This window comes from Geospiza fortis, unplaced genomic scaffold (genome assembly GCF_000277835.1).
Source record: "Geospiza fortis unplaced genomic scaffold, GeoFor_1.0 scaffold104, whole genome shotgun sequence".
NCBI classification, from domain to species: domain Eukaryota; kingdom Metazoa; phylum Chordata; class Aves; order Passeriformes; family Thraupidae; genus Geospiza; species Geospiza fortis.
Genome location: NW_005054325.1, coordinates 825292 through 844840, shown reverse-complemented (window position 1 = coordinate 844840; position 19549 = coordinate 825292). Strand labels below are relative to the sequence as shown.

Sequence of the window (19549 nt, the reverse complement as noted above, 5' to 3'; positions counted from 1 at the left end):
AATGCCTGTTTTAATTATTCTGTCAGTTACTCCTGCTGGTAGTGTTTTACAGCTCTGTAATTGGTTAGACTTCCCATTATCTGAAGCCACTCTTCTAAATGAATATGCCATAGTATCTTTCTGTAAATGAAAATGTGAATGAATATTTCCCATGGGCTGGCTGAGGCTTTTATAGTCCCTTGAATGCTTATTCAACATAATCTCTCTTCTCTCATCACTTCCTTCAACATCATCTGTCTTCTTTTTTTCCTTAGACTTCAGAAAGTTGTCGTCGGTTTCCATTATATAAGAGCTTTTAAATAATCTTAAGATTTCTGAAAGGACAATTGATAAAACCCTATCTTGATTTTAAAAGGAAACTGTCAGGTCTATTACACCCTTCAGATGGCTTCCTTTTAGAAATCAAAATATGGCACTTGTGTATGTTTACGTATATATCGACTGTCCTTCCTATCTGGGGATCGTAAAATACCATAAGACTGAAACTCTTCATTTCTTGGGCAGCAGGGACAAAAAGCTGTGTTCCACAAGCAAAAAAAAAAATGCAAATTACAATCTCTATTAGAAGAAATTTTAAGTGATTGCTGTCTTACATATGTTTTGAAGATAAAGCATTTTAAAAACAATAGTTTTCATACTGGAAGTTACATATATTGATCTAAAGAGATCAGCTTTTAATGATATAAATATTCATAGCTTCTTTTTGTCTTACACAGTTACTTATAAAAATTAAAAAGGGGATGGAAATGGGCAACTCTCCCCAAAACCTAGACATCAGTTCTGAGGGATAAGCCTGGGTGCAATGGAAAGATCTCTGCAGTTCAACCTGGGCAGTTTTGCCCTGAAGATTCATCAATGAATCTTGTAGGAAAATGACTGTGTATTCTTATTAAAATATATTTTATTTGCTTCCCTGGAATATGGTGTTGTATTTTTTTTGTGCAGCTATCTAATGCTTTAGAAAAATATTAGGAATATTATTAAAATCAGGAGATGTGAGAAGGGTATGCTGTGTGATTAAGCAAGCTTTATGCTTGCAGCTCCATTTGGGAAGCTTGCACTGTTTTAATTTTCTTTATTCTCATTCTTGATGGTGACATTTATGAGACTAAACAACAATGTTGACAGCCTGTAGCCTTAGGTTTCTTTAGAAATTTTATGATTCTGTGAGGGAAATTAAAGCTATAAGAAATTGCATTAGGAAAAATCACAGAAGGACATTGTTCACTTCATTGCTGCTTCTGACAGGTTCAGAAATGCTTGGAGTTACTGCGAAGGTCTCATATAATATCTGTGAAAGAGGAACAGGCATTTTGGAAAGCCTCAGATCATTAACTGGATAAGGAAAAAAAATCACAGGAGAGAACTGAGAGTGTGAACTTTCACACATCTAGACTATTAACTGCAGCTAAAATTAACCAAAGTGCTGGTTCACATTTCGATCATGAGACTTCAGTCTTGGTCTTGTATTTCTCTATATTTCCTACAAGGAGCAAATGCACAGCTTGTGCATGTTTGCTCAAAGTGTCAAGCTGCTAAATTTCCATTTTGCAGGGTTCTTTTTTCCTTTTTTTAAAATGGAGATTCTTATTCTCCTAAAGGCTTTTAGAAAGTGAACTGCACAGTCTAAAAGTTCTCAGGTCCAACCAAGCAAATCTTGGCACAGAATCAATGTGCACTGTGAGAGCCTGGGTTGATAAGGTGTCTCTTTAAAGTATAGCTGGGCTTTTCCCACAGTCCTAGAATGACCAGAGTTGTAGGTATGCCTATTATCTCTATGTCAGCTGTCCTGAGAGAGCTGGCTCTGCTCACAGCTGTAGCAGCAGAATAGAAGCATCTGGTGTGCTGCTGACTTGTTGCCTGGTCAGTGGTGCTGATCTTGTCCTTGATAATTATCACAATATTATCACAAATACCTGGGTTTTCTTCATAAGTCTTACAAAGCAGGTGCCATAGCTGAAGTTCAGTAGGACTGAATGACTTTTGCTGATTTCTCCTAGGATGAGTCTTTTTTGGAAAGAATATCTGAACTATTTTTCTTGTACAATGTTCCTAAAAAACTTGAATAAATTGTTTTCATTAACATTTATATCCACAAAACATAAGATTTTTTTCACATCAAGTCTATCAAATATAAACAGCAGCTGAATTTTTTAACCTTCTTTCATTTTTGTAAGAGATTTTTTCCAAAGCGTTTCTCTATGGTTATATGTTCCTTCTTCTGGCAAGTTCCTTTAGCATTTCATGGTATGAGTGAGGTGTTCACCACTTAATCTGTCACCTAAATCTATTAAGCTTTATGTTAAGAATAATGTAAGTTGTTACAATAGTTCTGAGAATATTTTTTTCATTGTTCACCAAAAAGCTGAACAGTGGTGCTTTGAACTTGTGCAAGATACTTTAACATAATTCTCTGGTATCTTTATGTTTCCCTCCACAATATGTAAATTGCCAAAAGACATACAAACTGCAGAAGACTACTTTTCTCACGAAGTGATGGGTTATAATACTTGTGCTTGTGTTAGACCACATGAGATGGGAAGCTTGAAAATGCTTTGAAATACAGCGTGGTTGGAGTGAGCATCTGCCTTTAGCCTCTTTTACTGTATAACTGTGAAAATACCTAGAAGTTGTTCAGGTGCAATAATAAAATATCATTCAGTCCATCTGTGTCTGTGTGTGCAGTTATTGCTTGGCTTACACCGATAATATGGTTATACCTGTTAGTTAATATAGCAATTACGCAATTGAGATCAGGAAAAGAAGTGTCTTTGGAAAAGTGAAAAATAGCATAAAGCTGTCTTATACTGCTTTCAGTATTGGATTTGAAAGCTGGTTTGTTAGTATGTTTTTTATCAAATTAGTATGTTTTTTATCAAATTCTCTATAGACTAAGTCATCAATACCATTTTTTGGTCATGGGTTTTCCCATTTCAATACTATATAGATCAACTGTGCAAGTTTACATGATGCTAAGTTCTAACAGTTCTGGTACTTCAGGGGAAGGATACACAAGCAATTAAAAATCGCTGTGTTACTAGTATGTTACAAGACTTAGGAAAGTGCTGTTAAAATATATCCTTATTTTTCTCAATTCACTTTAGGTCTAAATAGGTTTACTTGTGCTTTTCAATAGACATGTGCTGGTATCTGTAAAATGAATTGGGGAATCTGAGTTGCCATTTTTTCTAGGGGCAAAAATTTGGAATCATAATATAGGTGATCAAGCAGGAGAGTATTTGCCTTGTTCCCCTTGTCTCCTTAAATGTGTTAATAAATGCTAAAGTATGTGCAGGAATTGCTGTTATTATTACATTTCTCTGTTCTAACTTTTGCTGTCTATAATAATTTAGTGACTCTGTCTATAACTTAAGAGTTCTGAATGAATAATGAGATTGATTTCTCAGTAATTCCTCAATGTATTTGAAGTAGAAGTCTTTCTGCAGTCATTGCCTTTTATCGCTGCAGAGCCATTAACTAATAGTTTCCATCCTGAGACAATGGAGTGACTAGAGCCTGAGGGAAAATAATTTTCTATAATATATCAGCAAGAAGTACCAGTCTACAAGAGCTAGATTTTTGTAGAAGCAGACTTCAGAAATCATTTGTTACAATCATTTTGGGAAGAGTGGGGCTGAAAAATTATGAGAGGCATTCACATAATCAGAGAGAAAGAACAGAAAAAAGAGACGTGCTTTCTAGCAGAGAATTCTTGTTTAACTGTGAGGCTAGCTGAAGAAGAAAGTACAAAGCAATGAAAAACAACACTTCAGCTTGGAGAAGAGGCCATATGTGGTAGGGACAACCCTGGCACCCTTCCAGGACCCCAAACTTAGGTTTAAGCAGTGATCAAGACTAGTGAAAAGAAAATAGGTCAACATGTTTGTCTTTTCATCTAGCTCTGTTTTTCTTGTGCTTGTGCTATAGCAATGAGTTTGTCTCAGGATCAAGAATGAGTGTTGAAGTAATCAGTATATCACAGTTACGAGATGTGTAAAGTCCACATTGCTGAGATCAAAGTTGAAAGAAAGCGCATGGATTAACTACCTGGGAGTGAGAATAGTCCTGAGCAAGTCCTGGGAGTCTACAGCAGAGTAAGGTGCTTGTGGTGAAGAAGGAAGAGAGCTTATGTTGATGAGATTCCAGTCTAACCCTAACCAGGGGTACTAGAAGCTGTCTGACCCTGTATGAGAAGCCTCCAGACAAGGAGAACTCTTGATAATATAATGCTACCCCTTGAGCTTCTAAATTGTGGGAGTGAAGAGTTTTCAGAACAATGCACAGATGTTCATCAACTGTCAGGTAACAGGCAGTTACCTGATGCTGGTTCCTCTAGCCCAGCTGGGAGAGATGCTATTGTGTGAAACATTTCATTTAGGTATTCCTAGATCCAAAAAAATGTCAAAAGCACAATTTATGCTTGAATAAATGAAGGCTGCAAGAAACTAGGATGATGGGAAAGGAATTTGGAAGTTACTGACTTGATCTGCTTAATGTCCTGCCACCTTGAAGAATGAGCAGTCCCAGTTTGGTTCATGTGATTGCTAGGGCAAGAGGGTGAGAACTAGAACCCTGAGTGAATTTAAAAACCTGAGCTCCTCGTGTTCCCTCACAAAGGGAGGAGTAGGAAAACCATTTCATTCTGTCTTCAACTTCAGAGCATTTGTAACACACAGAGGAGACAGTTCCTTTCTCTTATGAAATCTGAATTCCAGTAAGAAACTGGAGCATCAGATTGTTTTGCATGTATTTCTTTTCCTGCACAGGAGTAATTAACTACACCAGGTTCCAGTATCCTGCTTCCACTCACATAACCCCAGCACCCAGTTCCCCCATCACCACTAGCCTGTTCCAGCAGTCTGTAGATATTAATGTTGTTCTGCATCTGTGGCTAATGGTGTGGGATAAGAAAGATGTAAAGCAGAAGTTCAGGGTGAGGCAAGCCCATAATGTACTGCTTTGGTTTGTGTGTTGGTGAAAGAACTGCACTGGGAACAGAAGAATAGCAGGGGGTTGCCCCTCAGGTAATTTAGGCAGCATTTTTTCCTTTAATCAGGCCAAGTTCTTCACTGCAATTTATGAGCTATTAAACAATTTGTTTTTCCTTAGTAAGATATGTGGATATCTAAATATCTCTTGAGAATAAGGAAACTAAGAAGTACATTAAGATGTGTCAGTGAAGGTTTTTAATCCTTCATTGTGTCGAGACCTAGGACATTAGCGGGAAACTGTAAGGTAACATTGTTCCTATCAAGAAAAATAGCTCTAGTTTCCCTAATGAATTCTAAAAGTACTTTAAATTCCACATAATAACTAATGTGCATTAATCTTGATAGTTGCAAGTCTTTAATGGCTGCTAAACAGCAGTGTGTTTCTTCAATTAAAATGCCAGCTTGAAGCATGTGCTAAAAATGTTGGTAGAAGAGAAGCAGTACTGCTTCTTAATGGAAGGGGAGGAAATCTAGGAATCAAAATGGGTAGATATTCCCATTTCCAAGTAGTTTATTAATCACTTCTAATAGGTATTCACATTGTGAAGAGCAAAGTCAGATATTTTAGAAACCTTGGATTTGCTTCAGAAGACTTTTGTATCTGTATCAAGCCAGTTGTGGAGGTCTGTCCCTGTGTTGTTTTCAGCCATGCATGTGAAAAGCAGAATAGGGATGTTTTGATTCCCCACACCACTGTAGATGTCAAAGCAGAAAACATGTCCTTTCCTGTGTGACCCAAGCATATTGCCACTGCATTGCACAGAAGCAGTCCCTGTTTGCTGAGGGAAAAGTCTCCTGTTCAGAGCCTCCTTTTGCTGTTCTCAGATTACCACTGTGGCTTGAGTGTGCCTTTAGGTATCCCAGTGAATATTTACTGGAGAACACAATTGAATACATGACAGTATATGTTTTGCCAGTTGCAGTGAAATAACCCATCAGACAAACCACATCACGTTAAATGTTCTTGCAAAGTATGTTCCTGCTAGGTAAAGAGCCTGTAAAGCTTGCAGATTAACACAAAAAGTGGTGAAATGGTATGTCTCAGCTGATGTTGTTGTTTGCTTCAGACCACTGAATGGTAATACCAGAAAGTTTTTAGTGTCCCAGGTGTTAGCAAGGCTGGATAAACAGCATCTGAGCAGTGGGGCCAGATGCAAGATCCTGGTGTGTGGCAGGGCTTCTCCTCTCTGCCAGGGCTGTGCACAGGCCCTGCTCCTCGCCCCTGAGGGTCACCTGTGCAGGCTGAGGAGGAGAAAGGGATATCTGAGTAAGGTCAGCTGTGAAATGTGTTCCAGCAGTCTGGGAGAGGGCCTGTCAAGTGCTGTTATTCCTGAAGTCAAACAGAGAAGTGTCTCATCCTCTGCCTGGCATTTCAGACCTTGCTCCTGTCCCTGCATCCATGTGGGCTATCTCATTCTCAAGCATTAGAAGAACAACTTGTTGCAGTCTCAGTTTTTACATGTTTGAAGTGCTGTATCTGTCTAGTCATTTGGCAGCTGGAGAAACAGCTTTTCACATTTCCCTCTTGTGCACATCCATATATCCAGGTAAATTGGTAATTGTACTTTATCAGAGCCTGTGGCTAGTACCATTACATGGATAAGGTAAGGCTGTCCTGGTTTAACTCCAGATACTAAGAACCACACAGCCACTTGCTCACTTCCCCCTGCCCTGTGTGGCAGAGAACCAGGAAAAAGTAAACCTATGGCTTGAAATAAGAACAGTTTAATAATTGAAACAAAATAAAATACTGTAATAACATCATAATAATTGTAATGAGGAGGTAAGTTTAATTTCCCTAAGGGAAACAAGTGGTGTGTGACACAAATGCTCACCAACTTGCTGCTTCTCCCTCAGCAGCAATCAGCCCCTCCTGTCCAATGACCCCCAGTTTATGTGCTGGGCATGGCATTGTATGGTCTGGAATATCCCTTTGCCCAGTTTGGGTCAACTGTCCTGGCCATGCTCCCTCCCAGGTCCTTGTGCAGCTCCTCGCTGGCAGAGCACAGGAACCTGAAAAGTCCTTGGTTCAGGGTAAGCACTGCTGAGCAATGACTGAGCCATCAGTGTGTTATCAACATCAGTCTCACACTAAATTCAAAACATCACACTGTCCTGGCTAGTGGAAAGAAAATTAACTCTCCATGACACAGGCTCAACAGCTGCCTTTTACTCTGGACTGATAAAAGATAATGAGTTGCTTCTCCTTCAGATGCCTTCTTCATTAGCGATATGGGGGAGACTGCAGCTGAATAATACCTTGAATCTAGGTTTTGGACAGCACCATCATAAAAAATTGCAGCTTTGCACCAGAAAGTACAGATCAAGTATAAATTGCCTTTGCTAGTTCAAATTTATTCCAGAAATATTGACAGAAAAAACTGTAGAGCAGACTGTAGAGGGGCCCAAGACTGTGAGCCAGGAGAGCTGCGATCTGCTGCACTGGGTTGTTTGTCACATTGTAGCTGGTGTGAAAAGAACAGGTACGGGGAATTCTCAGCCGTGTGATTCCATTTGGCACATAGGCTGGGGGCTGGCACATGCCTTTTGATCCAGATTGCATTGGTGATGCTCACTGACCCAGTATTATAGAGATCCAAATTTAATGAATGCAAACCCACTTTTTAGGGAGTTTGTTGGAATTACACAATAAAAAAAAGATGGCTGGCATTTTGTTTCAAATGTATTGCATGTATTTTTATGCTGTATATATCATTTATGCTAACCTTATAAAACTCATGTAAAAGTCACATGGTTCTGGCACATACTTTCACAACCTCAATTCAGATTTTTCTTATTTGTAAACCAAGTCTTGACACTACTTTGCTCTGTTTCTAGTGGAAGCCTAGCAAATGTCTAACAAATTTCTGAAAATTTCTTTTACTGAGAAGTGACTTCCTGCCTTGATGTCATTTCATTTTCTAACTTACTAGCTTTTCTAAAACATCCTGTAGCAAAATGGACTGTCTGAAGTCAAGTGTTGACCTTTTAATGCTGATAAATTATTTTCTAGGTTCTCTGTAGCTTTGTGTTACAATGTGGTCTTCTCAAAACAGTCTTCCAAAACCTGTTTTAATGCATGAAAAAATATTTATTATGTACAGTTTCAACAAATAAATAAAGAAAAATGTAAGTTGTCAGGGCTAGGAATTTGGGGAAGGAAGAAGTGAGGATTGCCAAGATAACATGTCTTGCCACTGGGATAAAGAAATAAATAGTAGAGAAATGTAATGTTGCAGGAAGATGCTGTATGATACAGAGAAGAAATCTTGCAGCCCGTTGCTAGATGGAGCAATCTCAGTCCCAGGTACTATGGTGTAACCCACAGCCTCACAACAGCTCCAATTCCCCAACTGTTGTGCAGTAAATAGTCCTTGGAAGCTGACTACAGAGGTGGTGGACTACGGGCTTACCAGACTGTGAGGCGGGCGGCAGAGTCAATCAGCTGGGGGATTATCCAGTTAAGTCGCATGGCAATGTGAGGAGGATGAAGGGCTGACCATTTTTGGCAGGAGTGACCTAGTGAATTTCATGGAAGAATATACCTGTGTGGAAAGGGGAGCGTGTATTTTGGCCCATAGAACACAACATTTTAAAGAAATTTGAAGTCTCTTTTTTGTGCCTCAGTGGCAATGACAGTACTACCAGTATCCATATAGAATCAGTGATGTGTTTTGTCTTATTTTCAATATTTTATGATGAAGCAAAGATGTTGTTAGTTAATATTCTTGTGAGCAAAGCAGAGAATGAACATCCTAGAAGGATGTTTGGTTTAATTATTTGCAATTTAATCTCAATTACTTATTGAAAACAAGGACAAAGTAAGAGACAAGTTAGTAAAAATCAGAGTTGAAGGCTTTGACTAAAGATGAAAAATCATCTTTCTTTATAACTTGGTGTAGTCCACAGCCTACAGATTAAGATAATCTATTGATATCTTACTTAAAAAGCCACCATATACCAAATCCTACTTCCAACCTCCTTGATTAGCACAGTCAGTGTGTTGTCAGCTAAATTCCATCTTAACAATTTAAGAAGCCAAATAATGCATTTTGAAGAGTATTCTCAGTGTTTGTAAGTGATGCTGGCAAATCCAATCAGGATTTCAAGTGTTACTTTGCAGTGTTGGGGGTCTTCAAACTGGAGTTGGTTCTCCCTTATATTGGCACAGGGGTACCTCTACATACGCATTGTGCTTCTGTGAGAAAAATGAAAGCAGTTTTACTTTTCTCAGATAAATCAGATTATGTTTCTTTTCCAACTTCTTGTTTTGATGTATGGTTTTGAATTTTCTAAATTGCCCATGCATCCTAGGTTTTTTTTGCCCACTTTTCATCTTAATTTTTTATTGCATACAACCATTCTTTAAAACAATGACTCATTTCGATCTCTAAGGAGGACATTATTCTTCACCACTATCTGAGACTATTGCTATCCTACACAGAAATTAGTTTGAGGAATTAGTCCATTTTCAAAAGATGTTTTTGAAACCAAATCCCAGTAGAGTTGGTGTACAATGCCCACCCAGGTGCTGGGAAGAAAGGCTTCAACTATCTTTGCTCACTTCCGAGCCTTGGTATTACAGCCTCCCAGAGTTACCCAGAATCTCTACAGAGCTACAGAACTACTGTCTAACTTTTATTGTCAGAAGAGGTAATATTTGTAAACTAGAAGAAGCTGGAAAGAGAATTGATGCAAACAACAAAGGCCTGGTTTAGCTTTCAAATAGGATTAAGAAGTCATATGCTAGAGCGCATCTGTGCATTTTCCCTTATGAAAGTGTCGGGTAACAGTCTGGCATTCCACATAGTGAAAAGTATATTTAATTTTCTGCTGTCCTCTATATGTCAATGACAAGATTATTTGTTGTCTGATATAAAACTGCCGCTGTCACCTTTGCCTTTTGAAGAAATAATTGTATTGCATGTTGTATATGTCTTATAAGTACATGGATTATTTTTAAACAACTTGAAGTTAATAACAGGTAATATTTTAGGGACACAGTTTCTGTTTCTGTGACTTAATTACAGAAGCAAAATTGTAGATTCAACTTTTCAGTTTTCCATTATCCAATTTAATTGTTATCTGTATCTAAATTAGTTCAGTGCAGAGAAAATCACACAGCATTTAATTTTAAAGTTTTATTGCTACACTGTTTGGTTTTGGAATATCCCCATGTTTAACTATTAAGAAATCGCCATTTTCTTCAAGAAGACATTAATATTGTTAAGAAACCACTGTTGGACTGATTTTCTTGTTATTAAACTTTCCCCTTGATCTGAATATTAAGAAGACACAAGCTCATCAATGGGACAATTTTAGCAAAATTTATCAACTATCCTTGTTAAATCCAGAAATTACTACAGTGTGCTATATTAAATTTTCAGTGACTTCCTGACTTAAAATACTCTAAATTTAGATATCATTGAGTGTTTAGTTCAGAGAACTACCTATAAAACTGTTGTAGGATGTTTTCAGTTTCCAGAATAGTTTCTTACCATTGGAATTGTGCACAGGTGCGCTAAATTTTAAGGCAGAAAGGCACTGAGGCTGTACAGAATTTAATTAGCTCTCACTTTACTGTTGTGTTAGTTAAAATACTCCTCAGAGATGTCAGTTGGAATTGGTGGGTGCCTGCAAGAGGTTTTTGTGAGCAGCATTGAAAGCACACTGTTCCTCCAACTGCAGGGGCTCTCTCTGCACCCCGAGGCTGTGCAAGGAACATTCTCAGTGCATAATTCTTCTGCATATTAGATTTCTGGATCACCCTGTAATCCTGCAGACAGCATTGGATGAGTTCTTGAGGAAATACATGAGGTGTCTGGCATTTGTTCCTGCGGTGCTGAATAGCATCCTGTTTGTCCCAGCAGGAGCAGAAAGTGAAAACACACACTGCAGCTTGCCAGTAGTGCTGGGGTGGTGCTGTTCGTGCTCCCACGGCTGTGTGTGTGCCTGGCAGTGTGCTGTGCTAGTGCCAGGGCGGAGCACCAGGACAGAAAATCCAGTGCCCCTGCACAGATGTTCCAGGGAAATTGCCAGAGGGGAGACACCTGAGTTACAGGCAGGCTGTGGACAATTGCTCACTCTGAATGGGCATAGAATCAGCATGGTTTGGCTTGGAAGGGACTTTAAAGATATTGCCATGTGTCCCATGTTAAAAAAACATAATCGCAAGACTTGGAACATCTCTCTGAAAATTTAACCATCTTGTCTGCCTGTCTCATGTAACATATTAATGCTCACAACATTGATTTTCAGTTTGTGTGTTCTCAGAGCTCAAGGCATTGAAGCTTGTTAGCCAGCTACTGGGCTGGCATCTTCAGAATAGGTTGAAGAAGAGTTTTACTGGATAACCAGCCCTACTTCTTCATAACTGAAGAATACTGCCAGAGAACTAGTTTGTCTGAATACAGTGTTCCCACAGTCAAATTCCTGTGGAAGGAAGTCAAATTCTAGTTGCATTACCAAATGCCACATCACCTTCTTTCCATTGTGGAAGGAGTTTACAGAAAGCTGTGACCTAGGTGTGTATAGAATCCAGGACAGACCTTCCACACGGAGCTTTGGAGGCATGCCGGCGCGGTGTAGGTTGTGGTGCGAGGCTGTGATGATGTTAGAAGGCAGCACACAGTTCCAAAATGCCCTTTCCAAACTACTTATGGCTGCTGTGTGAGTGTTCTCATTAGAGAGAAACTTGGCTGTATTTGGTAGCAAATTGAAGTCCTAATTTATAACGTCTATGCTGTAAGCTGATTGCTTGTAAAAGACTAAACACATTTAGTCTGCAGACTCTGCTTTGTTATTGTAGTGATTTTAGGAGATATTGAAAAAAGTCAGGTCAACTTGCAAAAAATAAAGGGTTTACTCATTATCAGAATAGTGATGGGGATTTGTGGGTATTTGGAGTTTAAAGGATATGTGAACATGTACTTAAGTATTTTCTGTAGTTTTCATTTACAAGTCTAAAATAAGGTTTGGAATTTAAGATTTAAGTTTGCTTTGTTTAAAGCAAGGGTCATGTTGCCCTTTGAGTTCCTTTGCTAATTAGATGTTTCTATTTTAATGTAGCACTGTATTTCTTAAAGAGATGCAAGAAAAACAGAGACAATCTGCTTTTCAAGTAAGAAAAGAAGGTTTTTCCAACATTATTTTCAGCCAATTATAAATTAAGACCTTAATATAATAGAAGCAAGAAATACTGGGCTTCTTTCACTTTGTTCCCTATGTCTCTCTTAGTGAACTAAATTTAAAGTGAATTCATGAGAATGGAGTTTTCATTCGACTAGTACATTGTAATGAGATTTTAGTGCTCATTTTAACAGATCAAGAGCTAAATAAATTTTCATTTTCAGTAAATTTTTCTGTGATATTTTTATAGGTATATACCTTGTGCTATTGCAACTCTGTAAACCTGTCTCTTCATTTGGAAAATCACTATTTCTTATTAGCATTCTTTGGATGAAATTTTCCTAAAAACTACTTTTATGTATGTAATTACAAATAGTTTTTTCTTTTTAATGTCATTGTGAATTACACTTAGTTTATTTAAATCTCTTGACAATTCATATAAATACGTGAGATTTTATGAAATGTAGTTCTCTTTTGAAAGGACTTTTCCAGCACATGAACTGGTGGGCCTCCTTGTATTGGGTATTACAAAAGAAAAATACTTAATGGAAAGGAAAAGGTAATCTGGATTGTAGAAGTTTTTTCACAGAGTTGTAAGATATTCAAAGTTCTGCATTCATTGTTTTGGCAGTTGTTCATATATGAAGTTAAAGATACTCAGTTATTATAAACGTGTTTGGCTTTTAATAACAGTTGAGCAAAATTCGTTATAAAAATGCAAATCAGGCAAATGGAAGCCTGCAACGCTGCTGAATCACTTTCTCTAAATAGTAAGAAGGAATTCTGTATGAGCTTAACTTTTCCACTCAAAAGTGCTACACACTATGGCTCTGAAAGTGGAAATGACAAAGAATGGGCACAAAACAGTGAGGAAAATATGCATTTTAAATCATTTGTTATGTTAATATGTACACCACCATGGGGATATACTGCTTTTTCTCTGAAGATAGAAATTATGAACAGAGTGTTATCTCTCTTTTCTGAATTTGCAAAGAAAAAGAGCAGCTCTGTCTTCCTGATGTTCTTTCTCTATATTTCTCTGAGGGTTAGCTTTTTATTCGATATCATAATACTAATTTAAATGTTATTTTGAATACCTGTGAAGCTGCAGTTTACAGTACACAAATAATGAAAGATTTTTATATCATAATAAAAAAATGCTAACATTCAGAAGATTTTTTTTGCTGTAGAGAACTAATACTTAGCTGTGTTTTCTTTTATGGTTTTTTTTAATGGTTTTTTCCTCCCTGTAAATGACTAATGTTTCATATTAAGATTGAACAGAGCTGTCATTCTAGCCTTCCTGAAATAACAAGAACTGACAAAACAGATAATGGTCAGGCTTTTGGATTTCCAAAGATACTGTTGAATAGAACTGAATGAGGGATGAAATATGGGAGAGGCATCCATTAAGGTTTCTGGAAAGTCTTTTTGTGGGCTGAAGCTCCATTCTTTAATTAATTAGTCACACTGAGTATTTCAGATCTCTGTATTTAGTTGATTGTCCTCACCAAAATCTAGTTGCTGTGAAGTACATTGAAATTTTAAATGTTACTTTCTTGCATAAAGTTATAATTTTGCTAGTCTTTGCTGTTATTATTTAGTAAATTAACTGTTCTGCACTTTCAAGAAATAATGAACTGGCAGTGAGGTATTCTTTCAATGAGCTGTTATTTCTTGTATTTCTTCACAGACCCTTTTGTTTCTTTTCTGTGAGATCTGTGCTATTGATCTATGTCCCAGTAAATTACAGTATTTAGGTTCTACAAGCCTGCTTGTCCTGACACATCCTTCAGTACAGTATCTGCAGTTGTGTGTACATTTCATATGTGTAAATGACAGCTGTCAGATTGCTAATTTCATTTTTCAGTGGGCAAATACCATCAGATTCCATGGATGCAGTCTTACAAACAGATGCATGCAAATGTTTTCAGCTGTGAGCATTGTGGTATAGATGCCCTTCATGACTTTATTTCTCAGTTAGCATTGCTTGTGTACTTTTTATCCTCTACTTGTTAAAGATGCACGACTCATTTCTTCTTTTGCTGAGTAAGACTCTTTCAGGTTTCTTTAATTCCCAATTAGCTTTTCTTTGCTAATAGTATCATTAATGCCTGAAATAGCACTGTAGTTCTGAAGGCTGAAATCATCACTAAGCAAGTGTTGCTAAGGCTCCACACATTTGTATAGCTTTTAATGAAAATGTGCTGAGATTTCTTCCAATTGGGCATTTTAACCATGGAAGCTTCTTTGTCCAAACTGCATGCTAATAGAGGCTGTGTGGAAATAATCACTGTTATGCCTGAGAAACTGCTTTTTATTGTGAATTAGGCTACATTTAGTACCCTGAAACTGCTTCAGTACACCACATTTGAGTTTCAGTAGCAAAGTATTCAGGTAACACTTTTACTTCATCCCATCTTTCCTTGTTAGGGATTTAGAGCCCAGAGTGTATCCAAGGGTTTCAGCCTTGCCTCCCAGGAATATTAATTCTACCACCCTATGCTCAACAGCAAAACCCCCTGACATCAGTGGGAGGAGGTGCTCTGTTAACAGCCAGTGGTGTCTCTTTTTGTCCACAGCTGCAGCAGAAAGAGAAGATAGAACATAGTACTGCTCACTTCGCATTTTGATTTGGACTTCCCTTCTGACTTCCCACCACACCTTGTCCATCTCTCTGAAAAGTGAAAGGGCAAGTCAGGTGTCAGTCAACCAGCTCACACACCAAGCAGTTTGGGCTAATGAGCTTTCCTCTTTCTTAGAAAACAGCAATCAAAGTGTCTGTGTAAATAAAAATTGCTTTGTATTTCAGCATTGCTTACAAGCTCATAAGTTTGACTCTTAATCTTTGCCTTCATTTCTTTTGGATATGTATCATTCATGTCAGTATTTATCAAATGTCTTTCTTGCTTGCTATATGCTATTTCTCTGTGCTCTCAGAAGTAACAGGATTATTGTTGAATTACTGTTTTAGCTAAAATAGATAGATCATTTTATGAGTTTTTCATGACTGCAAGTGGGTGCATTCTCTTCTTAATGAAGCCCCACCAAGTAAGGAAAGTTATTTGAGAGATGCCTGCCCCTCTGCATGTATTTTTCTGCTTGAAATTTGAACAAATTATCCTGAAGGATTTTGAAGGTGCTTCTGCATCTCATTATGAATTCTGTGCAATGCAAAAATCGCAACTTTATTTTTGTCTTAGAAGTACACGTCTGATATATAATTCCCTTTGGCAAGGAAAAGAGATTTTATGTTTCCACAAATCCAAATTCTTTTGCTTATGGCTATGTCCCAGTTGAAGCGTTAGATTTTCCTTGGAGATCTTTCAGAACCAGGAACATGATTCTTTCAGCAGGGTATGATGCACATCAGTTTCCTGTTTAAACTGGTTCATTCTCCAGAGATGCAAAGAAATGTGTTGTTCAGCCTGGCAGGACTAATCCAAAGAGACACAAAAGGGAAGGATGGGACCCCAAAGTTTGGAAGCATGAAAGTGTACATGCTGATGCAGTGAGATGCAGTTCGTCAGTTATGGTTTTATTTTGATAAGAAAAGCAGAAACTTGAATATTTCAAAATCATACAACAACATTTGTATTTTGGTAATATCTCTTTCACACAATGGCTTTATTCTTTCTTTTGGGATGCAAGAGGAATGTAAATCTACTCATTGTTTTCAAACAGTCTCATACTTTCTTCAGAAGAATGGAAGAAACAAATTAACACTACTTTGTTCTTTGCACCTACTGCTGACAGCACATAACAGCAATTAAAAAACAAATTGTGTGAACTGGCTACTGTTAGTTCATGAAAAAGCAAGGGCCATACTTTTTGTCTAGGCCTGAAAACAGATGAGTCCTTTAGCCTCACTTTTTGTCATGTTGAATATGAGTCTCTCAGTAAGCGCTGAGACGCCTCCATTCATGGGCCTTGTCTCTGTCTGTCCTTCCAGGGGTCACAAGCGCAAACTGGATGAAGATGATGCTGCCAGTGAATCCAGTAAAGAATCTAGCAATGAAGATGAGGAAGGAAGCAGCTCTGAAGCAGATGAAATGGCAGCAGCACTTGAAGCTGAACTGAACGACTTCATGTGAGAGTCATGCAGAAGACAGAATTTATAATTATATTTACTTCTCATAAACAGATTGGACTTCAGATGAGTCCCTCATGTCAGTACTCAATGTTTTTCCAAAATGTGTGTGTATATTTTGCAAAGCATCTCAAGAGGTGATACGTTATTTTACAAAATCAGAAATAGATGTTTTTAAGTTGTTTTACTAAATGAAATATACTTTTTTAAGCAAAAAAAAAAAGTATTAAATGGGACATGGTGTGCTATGCCAAAGACATGTTAGGAGCTCTGCAGAACCTTCATGTATAGGACAGTGGTACAAAGACTTGTGATTAAACATACATCAAGTTTCTAAAAATATTGCAGACTGTGGTTTATGGGTTACAATCTTCAAAAAAAGGAGGAGATAAAGGAGATGGAATTGTCTGGGTAGTACAGCAGGAACCTGACGAACTGGTCATCCTTTTCCACAAATAAAGCTATCAAATATAAAAGGATTTTTGAAATAAAAAAGAACTATTTATATTTGTATAGAAACAGACAACGTGATATGCAAGCTTTGTGAACTCTGCACTTGACCCACCTATCATTTGCTTGTAAGAGAATACATAGTGGTCAACATTCAACATTTTTAGGTTACTTTGTTGAATAGTTGAGTTCTTTAGAGACATCATTTAGATTTTTAACTTTTCTTCTTTGTAACCAGAAATTTAGCACAGCAGTCTGTGTGGTCCTGTACTGCCGCAAGATGCATATTCACCCATTCGTGTTGTCTTGGAAAGAACAAGTGCTACTTCAGTCTAGATAGAATTTAATTTCTTTGACAAGAGATCTGATGTAAAATTTTTGTATATTCTATTTCATATTTGACCCACAAAACAGATTTTCTTTCATTGAATAAAGGTTCATTTTGTATGCTTTGTTTCTCTTTCCTGTTCATTTCCTTCCATCAAACATAAGGCGCTTTTCTGTATTATCTTTTCCTTTATTCTGCATGAAAATAATGAAAAATGTTGAAAGCGGGAGCAAATTTGTAGATTCAGGGAGGTAGCTGAAGGACAGAAGAGAAACAGTGGCTCAGAAGATTCATGGACTCTAACATCTGACTTTTCTCAGGTGTCTTTGACTGGCCTCTGAAATTACCATAAGAGTTGTCTCTCTGGTATTGAATTTCTGTGGCTAGGACCATGGTTTATTCTCAACTGTTAGCAACTGGAGATTGAATCCTTTTAACAATATGTTTGCAAAAGAAGACTTGGTAGTTTGTATGTCATGGTTAAAAGGAATACTGGTGCAGGAATACTTCATTTTTCCACTTAGCAGTAAAACAGAACATTTCAGTAGAATCTCAGCTGCTTTACAAATAGCACTCTAATTTTAAACCTTCATAATGACAATAAAAGGAGGACTGAGAAAATACAAGAGCCTTTTCACATTAATACTGTTTTTCCACTTAAAAATGCAAAGGCAGCATCCACAGACAAAAATAGTGGATTTTGTGGGAAACTGCTCAGTTTCCTGGACATTTACACAGGTACCACACGGCTGAATGCTACAGTGCCCTGCCTGCTATAGCTCTCCATGAAAATAAGCAGGATGTTTCCAAGTGACTTTTGATCATATGACATAAGAAAAAGACTAATGCTTGTAAAATGGGACATCAAAATATTTTCTTTTTTTTCGGCAACCTGAATACAGCATCCCCAGCTACCAGGGGATGACTCCTTAATTAAGTACTAAAATGCCAGGGGTTGTGGGGCGTGTTTTGTGTTTTCTTAAAACCCCGCTTGAAATAATGTGAAATAACATCAGCTTTCTGGGTCACTGTGATGCTGCAAATGACTTGACAGCACAAATTTCAGCAGAGACTTGTTCTGGCTGATGGTCTTTGCCAGTCACGCAACTCTGGGGCGGCATTTAAGCTCTGAAAGTAAACACAGGCAGCGAGCAAAGCCAGGCTTTGCTGGGTGCTGCATCCTGGGCACTGCAGCTGCCTCAGTATTCCTGGGGGGATTCTCTGCAGACAAGCTGTCTGGTGAGGAAGGCTGTATCTGTCTCCCAGTGTTATTTTATGGATGATGGTTTAACTGGTGAGAGGGGGTGGTCTTGGCAGGAGTCCTAAAAGCCACCAGCATTCCAGTATCTCTTAACAATCCCTGCCCTCCAGTCCTTGTAGTAGGGGAGATCTTGCTCAGGGAGGGTTGAGCAACTCCTTGCTCACTGCCAGAGCAGGGCAGAAGGCACCAAGCCTGCTTTCTGCTGAAAAGTAGCCTCTGCTCAGCCAGGTGGCTGTGCCGAGGGCACTGGTCACTAGTCTCTGCACAGGTGGGAGAGAGAAGTAGAAACTGAAGATTTAATAGATGGTAAGTTAAATGCCCATTCTAACCTGGCAGCGAGAAGTCTGGATGTATGAAGTTGTCACTCACTCCCACTAGCTTACACTTTTTTGAAGGTGCAGGAGCATCCTAGGAAAAGCAACAAATGTGCTTTGTGAAAGGAGTTTAACTCTTCATTAAGTGACCTAGATATTTTGACTGGGTGTTTTATCCTGCCTTTTTGCCCTACTTCTGTACATTTGGTAGCCAGCAAGGACCTGCTGCCAGCAAGGGCACTCTGACAGCTGAAGAGGAGGCCAGATTCCCAGTGGGGCTGTTGAACTCACTGGGCAGAACTGGTTTCTGAAAGGGTACTAGGTGTGCAAACAAGCACAGAAAGGGCACCTTGCTTCATCAAGCTTTCTAAGCATGTACTATCACTGCTGGCTAGGAAAGATGGCTCTAAGGGCTCATGGTTATTTAAGAACTGGGAAGAACCATCATTTTGATTTAAAGACCAATAGCTTTACTTTCTCCTTGACTTGCCCTCACCAGTCCTTAAGAGTGAGAAGACATCACAGCTCTGATGAGGATAATACAATACTTTGGTTTGGAAGGGACCTTTAAAGGTCACGTAGTCTATTCTCCTTACAATGAGCAGGGACATTTTAACTAGACCAGGTTGCTCACACCATGGTCCAACCTGGCCTCAAATGTTTCCAGGGATGGGGATGTAGTAGGACCTGTGATAAAGGCAAAAAGCATCACATAGTGGCAAAGATTTTCTCCTTGTGCCTGTGCTGGGAACAGGGGAAGAAGAGGGAAGATTGCTTAGCACTGAGATGTGGAAAGCTCCAAGCGTGCAGATACTTTCCCTGTTGGGTTTTGTGCATATGTGAAGTAGGCCTTGAGTTTTCTCAGCGTTGGATAGTAACATCCTCTGTGAGGGGTGGGAAGTCTCAATTTTCCTTCTTGGCACTACTGCTTGCGGAATAGGTGACTGTCTTACAAGTGTGAAAATACACATACACAAACCTGGAGCT

General features: G+C 38.4%; 1 protein-coding gene across 1 annotated transcript in view; it reads left to right on the top strand.

Moving 5' to 3' along the window:
* CTDP1 (CTD phosphatase subunit 1) overlaps window positions 1-17111 on the top strand; it is an 85957-nt gene extending 68846 nt beyond the window's left edge. The window contains 1 exon segment of the mRNA XM_005420956.2: window positions 16072-17111. Within this exon segment, the coding sequence (XP_005421013.1) occupies window positions 16072-16213 (142 nt within the window). The 3' untranslated portion in view covers window positions 16214-17111.
* The last annotated feature ends 2438 nt before the right edge of the window (window positions 17112-19549 follow it).